This window comes from Mus caroli, chromosome 7 (genome assembly GCF_900094665.2).
Source record: "Mus caroli chromosome 7, CAROLI_EIJ_v1.1, whole genome shotgun sequence".
Taxonomy (NCBI): Eukaryota; Metazoa; Chordata; class Mammalia; order Rodentia; family Muridae; genus Mus; species Mus caroli.
This window is the reverse complement of record NC_034576.1, coordinates 137,022,714-137,030,960: the sequence shown is the minus strand read 5'-3', so window position 1 is coordinate 137,030,960 and position 8,247 is coordinate 137,022,714. Positions and strand designations below refer to the sequence as shown.

The 8,247-nt window shown below is 43.4% G+C and overlaps 1 protein-coding gene across 1 annotated transcript in view; it reads right to left on the bottom strand.

Annotated features, from left to right (window-relative positions):
• Nucleotides 1-8,247, bottom strand: part of Dock1 (dedicator of cytokinesis 1) — a 497,315-nt gene that overhangs the window by 318,780 nt on the left and 170,288 nt on the right. Inside the window, exons 24-25 of the mRNA XM_021168435.2 lie at nt 4,915-4,985; nt 1,606-1,712 (exon numbers count right to left, since the gene is read on the bottom strand). Of these exons, the coding sequence (XP_021024094.1) occupies nt 1,606-1,712; nt 4,915-4,985 (178 nt within the window). The remainder of the gene's footprint in view (nt 1-1,605; nt 1,713-4,914; nt 4,986-8,247) is intronic.

Here is an 8,247-nt window from a genome sequence, read left to right as displayed (position 1 = left end):
AAGGAGGAGGAAGAGGAGGAGGAAGAAGAAGGAGGAGGAGGAACAGGTGGAGGAGGAGGAGTCTTAGTAAATCTGTGGCAATTGAATCAAATGAAACCTAATTTCTCTGGGATCAGGATAGCTGAAATTTATTTTAAAAATGTATAGTATATTTTAAAATCCAAACATTGACAAACTGATATTTTAAAAAAATCCAATTCTTAACATAGATCTGTCCAAAGACTGTTTTATCAAGATGATTTCCTGTATTTTCTGGTGTCTTTCTGGTTGCCTTTATGTGTGGTACGGATGGAGGAATGTGGGTGGAGGATGTGGGAGTACGGCGATATTGAGGAGAGAATGCATACATATACATGGCTATTGGCACATTTCCCTAATGATGAACCTAATAAGACTCAAATATAAATCGGGGCAGAAATGTATTTGTTCTAGCTTCAGTCATAGTCAACAAGGGAAGGCCTACTTGCAATGTCCCCAATGGTCACCTTCTTAGCAACTTTTTATGGGCACCATGGTATCCTATAGCTTTTGAAGACACCTCAGATATCAAACCATTCACATTCTTGAGTAAAAGCCTGAATTACAGATGTCAGAACTTAGAGCTCCATCCAGATCATGTGACTCAATAAGGACTTTCATAAATGATATAAAGGGACTCCGCCCCAGAGAGGAGAGTGAGGAAAGGTGCTAGAGAGTCACCACATTTGATCTCTTCCCTTTTTTAGGGGAGAGGTTAGAACCCTTCCACTCAGATAAAGAACCAAGCCCGACCCCCATACACATGGCAGAGAGTTCTCAGAGTTAGATCAAAACAGACAAACCAGCAAACACACAGCTCAGCAGCACAGCAGCAGGACTAGCGGAGACTGCACTTTCACCAAAACAGCCCAAGGGAGAGAAGAAACAGCTCTGTGCTTGAGGACAGAAGGAGAAGAATGGAGCCACCAACCGTCTGGTCACAAATGGAAGAGAATAAATCTGTGTTACAGAGACAGGCTGTCACCCACCAGACCTCAAGTCGGCCCCGATAAATGACAGAGGTTGGAGATTATGCAAAGGTTTTGAGCTTTCAATAAAATTGCTTGGCAGGTGTAAAATATTAATTTAATCTGTCCACATAGAAAATGATTAATCAAACGGGAGGAGAAGCTAATGAAGAGGAATAGAAGGTTCTGGGGGATACAAGAGTCTTTAGGGTCCTCATGACTCAGAACGAGATTGGAGGAAGTTCTGTCAAAAACCAGGAGTTAGAATAAGACAGAGCCATTACTTCTAAATTTAAAAAAAAAACCTGGATATTTTCGCCCTCGCAATCACCGCTAGGATGTAAGTGATTGCCTCCCCAGGACAGACAATGGCACATTTTAAGAGCTACAATGTATGCTGATTAGACAGGACACTGATGTGCTCCCAAATTACAAACCCACTCTGCCCCCTCCACTCTCAACGGCTTATTACCTATACAGTTGCCCTTCTCTTGAAAGGGCGGAAGCCGGCCTAGAGCAAGCAAGCTGTTTGAATTGAGAGGCACCTCTCCTCCTTAGGGCAACGAGGAGAACTAAGTGAACAACCAACCAATTTGCTAAATCCCAGGGATCCACTCACCATGCTGTGTGAAGAGGTCACTGTGAACGATCTCAATCAGGCAGAAGAGCTTCTGCACCGTCAGCAAGCCCGCAGGGACATTCAGGATGAAGTCTGTGAACATTTTGCTATGAGGAGAGAAAGGCAAGTGACACTGATCAGAAGCAGAGCCAGCCTGAGCAACCCATGCTGTCCCAAGATGGTGCACAATCAGCAGGGTGGGAGAGAGCCTTGAAATATCAAAACCAGGATTGATCGAGGCCTTAATAGAATCCAGGCCCAAAGACCACCCTGAGAATTGTGTGTTTTAAAACATTGGTTTGTACTTTACAATAGATTGAGTGGGTAAAATTCAAATAACATATAATGATGAGTGTGGTAAGAATGTGATGATATTAGAGCCTTCAAGCTACGTGGGTTGGAATGGAAAGGGGCCTTGTCTGAGAGTTTCCTAAAAATGTAAAAGCATATTACAATGTGTTGTATATTATATAATGTATAATATGTACACATATATAAAACTTGTACAAGACTTAAAGAAAGTAGCATTTTTTTATAATACTCAAGAAGTGAGCAACTGCCCAAATATCCTAGCATATTCTGTCATGATGAAAACTGGACACAATCAACTGGGGCATGTTCTCTGTAATCAAAAAGACCATGTTCACCTTGAACCTATGGAACTTACCAGCTGAGTTACCAAGGTCAAGCAAAATTAGGCTAACATCAAACCAGGTCTCTGTGCATGCACGACACTTTGTGAGAACACCTAGCAGATGCCTATGTTAGTAGTTTAAATACATGATGGTCCAGCATGGGATGTGATGGCATCAGAGGCACTCCTAACTATTCTATGTGGAAGACATCATCTCAGGAAAACAAGATATCTTAAGTGCAGAAGCAGGTTATAAAAACAAACAAACAAACAAAAAAACACCACTGACCTGAAAGGGGGAGGAGAGAGACAAACAGACAGACAGACAGACACAGAGAGAAACAGAGAGGAACAGAGAGAGAAACAGAGAGAAAAACAGAGAGAGGATTTGTGTGAGTGAGTGTGTGACAGAATGTTTGTTTGAGGGTATGTGTGAGGGTGCATATGTGTGAGGGAGTGTATGCATATAAGTTTATTTGAGTGTATGTGAGTATATGTGCAAGAGGGCTGAGTTTGGAACCCTAGAATTCACTTCAGTGCTAGTGCCCCTGCCCACAATGCAGAGGGTGACCATTCATCTGCAATCCCAAGGAGGGGGGTGGGGAATTCAGAGTAAGCTTAATAACAAAAATAGGCTTGTTGGTGAACCCCAGATTTGATTGAGAGTCCCTGCCACAATGAAACAAAATGAAAAATCAACAGAGAGGAAAATCCACATTAATATTGGGCTTACACAGACACACACACACACATACACACACACACGTACACACACAGGCATGTGCCTGCCCACTCACCCACATATATAATGGCATGGCTCTTATAATACTCATGAGAGCATGCACACACATACAAACACATGGAAAGGAGACAAGACATAAATTGATTTTCTAAATATCGTTTGTGTGTGTGTCTGTGATTTTAAGGTCATTTGTAAAACTGGTATAGAAGGCATTAAAGAAGTTCATGTAGGCACAGAGCAGAAAGTGAAGACACATGGCCCAGGGGAAATAGGACTTCCTCAGAGCTTCAAGCTAATGGTACAACTGCCAATCCCAAGCAGGGATGGTGTCCCTCCATGGGCTATCAAGGACAGGACTGGTCATGGCTCTGGCTCACAACAGACAAGCCTCTCCATATCCTCTCACTGTCATCAGCCCCATGCTTCACTTGGATCCCTTGAAGGTTCATGAAAACTAGACACTAGGCTGTCGTGTCTAATTAAGAAGATTCAGGAAGGGCTTAGGGTTTGACATCGAACAAGTAGAGGGATCATGTGTGGGGCTGGTCCAGGGAAAACCCTATAAAGCCACACTCCAAGAAAAGGACCTTGAAGAAACCAACATCCTGGGTCACATAGGTTTCACTTTGACCACTTGGAGCCTGCTAAGCTAGAACCCTAATGCCTTGGAAGCAGGAAATAAGTGTGTCCCTGTTGGACACTAAATCTCAGGCAAATCAGAGAGAGTACTGTCCAAGAGCCCCTGGCCCTTCAATTTCAAGATATTAATGGCTTAAGGTGGATATAAAGTGAAGGAAAAATGACCCCACGGGGACAAATGTCCTCTTAAGATATTTGGAGGGTCTGGTTAGTACAAATGGTGCTATTTCTGACACATAGTTCATTGTGTCAAACATAAAGCAGGTGTACTGAGCTGCTGGGCTCACATGAGGTATCAAAGGCTAAACACACCATCAAAGCACTTGTCAGAAAGCCATGGCATCTGTCGATTAGACAACAAAAAGCACTGGAAAGGGGCACATACGGAGAAGGGAAGATCTGGTCCCTAGGCTAATAGTCCACTCTGAATGCCCAATGATCACCCCCTCAGAAGGTTCGTTGTTGCCGTCATCATCATTGTAGTCATCCTCATTGTCATCATCATTATAGATGGCAACTTCTGACCATGATGACTGTGGCTCAGAACCCTTCCTTTAGGAGGGCTCAGAGAGAAATTATCCTGTCCTCTAATACTGTGGGAGATACCAGGAGAGGAGAAAAGATCCCATATAATTTTTTGTAGGTGCAGAAAATTCAAACTAAGTCAGCCACCACATATTAAAACCCAAACAGTAAAAGTATATAAAATGGAAAAATTGGGCTGTGTTGGTTAGGGTTAACTGTCAATCTGGTAAGAGCCAAGATCACCTGGGAGACAGGTCTCTGAGCATGCCTATAAAGGGTTGCCTTGGTGACATAGATTGATATGGGAAGGCTGGTCTTAACTGTGGGTGAGACAACTCCTTGGGCAGAGCTCCCAGCCCACATCACGCAGAGAAAGAGTTCTGGGTGTTAGCATGTATTCCTTGGCATCTCTGTTTTGACTGTGGATGCAACACGACCTTTAGCTCCTGGTGCCTTGATTTCCCCACCGTGCAGGGCTGTAACTTAAACTGTGAGCCATAATAAACATTTTCTCCCTCGACAGACAAAGAAACAGAGATAACATCGGATCACAGTCCCACTGTAGTGTAAACAATTTTCCAACAACAACCACCCACGTAGTAGCTGTTGACAGGTAAAGCCTTCTCCATAAAAAACCAGAATCCACAGCACTGATTCCACACAATCCAGGGCATTGAGCTCGGCAGGTCTGAGGCAGCCTACAGCATCCTCCAATCTCAGTGATCTGACAACAAGCTGCACAGCACATGTTTGCTTCCAGGAAGCTTACCTGAGCTCCTTGGGATCAAACACCAACTTCACATCGTTGACAATTGTAGGCAAGTACTTCAGTGCTGCCCCCTGCGAGCCAGAAAGAGGGTTGGTGAGCGGAATTCCAGGAGGCAAATATTAACATAATCTTGTCATTCTGATAAAGGTCTGCAGAAAATCCAAGATGAGACCCTTGTTCCTGATGAGGCTGCACCACAGTGACAAATATGAATAAAACAAAATCCCATTCCCTTAAATGGGCATCTCTTTTGTATCCTTGTGCAAAAAAAAAAAAAAAAGAAAAGAAAAAAGAAAAAAAAGTATTAAAAAAAAGAGAATGGAAGATTATAAGAGTCACAGAACAGGGAGTTTTCGAGAACAGTAGTACCCATGTAGTCTCAACACCATAGCTACCCGAACAAAGACAACACCAAGAGGCATTCTAAAGTCAATGGGGAAGCTCGTGGGGACTCAACACTAGACAAAGAACATGAGCAACCAAGGAAAACACAAGAGAAGACATGGTCTTCCTTAGGGAAGAGCATACCAATTGGTTATCCAAGACCAAATGATCTGTCCTTTAAACATACATGCAAGTACCACGATAGGGCCAAAGGGGGGGAAAGGTAACATAATGGACGCCAATAAGTATAACTTGTAAAACTAAGTGCCCACACTGTGAGCTCAGCAGATATATTTGTCTCTAACTGTAACAAAATGAATACCAGTACCCTACAAAAATACCTTTGGGCCAAATCCTCTGTGGGCTTCCACGGAAGCAGGTCTGTTATACTCTAAAGACGTCTTTCTGCTGTCTGTGTCCTTTAGTGAAAGACCATTTCAATCTTACTCATCTCTGGCCTTCGCCTCTGTGTCTTTCAGCTTCTTAAACTATAGGCAGTATCTCCATCTAGGTCCTCACACCTGAACATGGGGGGGGGGGGGGCGCTGAAGAAGTCTGGCCACCATAAAAGTTTTGAATACACATAGGCCCAAAACTTGACTCAAAAATCAAGCATGCATTATGCCTGGAGACGGTGGGTGTTTCCGGCAGTGTCTGCCCAGATTACATCTCAGGGCTTCACTACAACCCTGGCTCTGCACACACACCATGCACACCTACTGTGCACTGAGCATGCTATCACACCACACATGGGTCAGGAGCTCTGCACAAGGAAAACAATTCAGATCCCAAACTATTACATGTTAAGGAATCACTGTATTTTTGCTGTAATAACAATTTCTGCTATTACAGAAATGCACTGGCTTAATTTACAGAAGGAAAGACTTGTGATATTTTCCTGCTACCATTCCTGGGCAAGCATCTCATTAGCGTATCTTTGGGCTGTACTGAGATATACAAACAAGTGCATACCTATCATTAATATGCATATTTGCTTTGCTCTTGGAGGAATGGGGAAATTCTATATGTGCCTGGTAATTGTTTTCAAATAGATTTCTAGTGTATCCTCGGTACCTGATTCATTTGGATACCTGCTTCACCTTCCTGGATACCTGAGGTCACTTCAAAATTCCTCAGGAGAAAGGGGCTGCTAGCCCAAAGAGGTGAAGAAGCCCTGTTCTAGAAAGCCCAGAACCTCATAGCTCAAGTGCAGGAACAGAGTCTATTCTATTACCTGCCGTTCACCATGTAAGACCTGCCCACTCAAGTATTTTATTTTAAAATTTAAATTAGTATATACACTATTAAATTGCAGTACAGAATTTTTATTAATTATCCTCCCCATTTCTCTTCTATCCCCTGACTGACCCCCACTCTGCTTGCCCTGGGGTCTCCTTCCTCTCTTCCTCCCTCCTGTGCACAATCACCTTGTTCAGCCCTTCTCCTCTAGTGATCTCCTCTGTGGTCCACAACATATGTCCACAGTCACTCCTACATATGTACATACATACACACATACATAATACATACATACAATACAATACATACGTACGTGTGTGTGTGTGTGTGTGTGTGTGTGTGTATACATTGTAAGCTAGTATCCCCATAGAGGGACAACATGCAATATTTGTTTTTTTTGGTTCTGGGTCCTCTCACTTAATATATTTTCCAGATGTATCCATCTCCCTGCAACATTCATGATTTTATTTTTCTCTGTTACTGAATAAAATCCGACTGGGTACATAAACCACAATTTCACTATCCAGTAATCTGTTGAATTCCTTGTTTTGTGAGAAATTAAACAAACAAAACACTGCCAATCAACAAAACTGCCAGTCAACAAATGGGCTAACAAAATGAAAAGATAGTTTTCAAAAGAAGAAAAGTGAATGTCCAATACATACTTTTATAGGTGTCTCAACATCCCTAGGCATGAGAGAAATGAAAATTAAGACTACTTGGAGCTCCCTCTTACCCAGTCAGAATGGTTGTTACTGAGAACAGAGACAACAGCAATTCTGGTGAGGTTGCAGGGGGACAGGAACCTTTTTCACTACAGACAGGAGTGTACAATAGCACAGCCATTATGGAAAGTGGTATGACCTTTTCAGCAAAAGTTCAAAGCAGAAGTGGGCCAGTATGATGACTTAGTGGAGTCATGGCACTTGTTGTCAAGCTTGATGACCTGAGTTCAAACAAACCCCAAGTCCCTGAGTCTGGACTCACATGATAGTAGGCCAGAACTAGCTCCTGCAAGTTGCCCTCTGACTTTCACACATACCCTCTGACAAGTATGTATACATACACACACACACACACACACACACACACAAGCATACACACTAGAGAGATGGGTGGATGGGTGGATGGATAGATGAATATAACTCTAGCAATCCCAAGGATATACTCAATTCGTACACGGCCAAACAGAGCACTATAACCCTTACAGCCTTTATCCTTACCTCTAGGAGGCATCCTGTGTAGAAGTGAGAGGTGTCAGAGGAAGAAACAGACAACACAGGTTAGTGACTTTTGTCTTATTCACAGGGGGTGCTTGACAACATTAGATATGAGTGTGAATTCGGGAGAAGCTAGAGACGCTTCCCGTTGACCACATCCTGCTTGGGAAAGCATAGGGAAGTTCAGTGTTCTGACCTGGCTCTGTCACATCCTATCTCTGACTCTAGCACAGGTGCCACACAGAGCTCTGCTTCTGATGCCATCCGACTCATGTGAATATCTTCAAGGGACTCTAAGAAAGCTCAAAACCATGGGGCAGTGGTGGCGCACGCCTTTAATCCCAGCACTTGGGAGGCAGAGGCAGGTGGATTTCTGAGTTCGAGGCCAGTCTGGTCTACAAAGTGAGTTCCAGGACAACCAGGGCTACACAGAGAAACCCTGACTCGAGGAGGAGGAGGAAGAGGAGGAAGAGGAGGAAGAGGAGGAGGA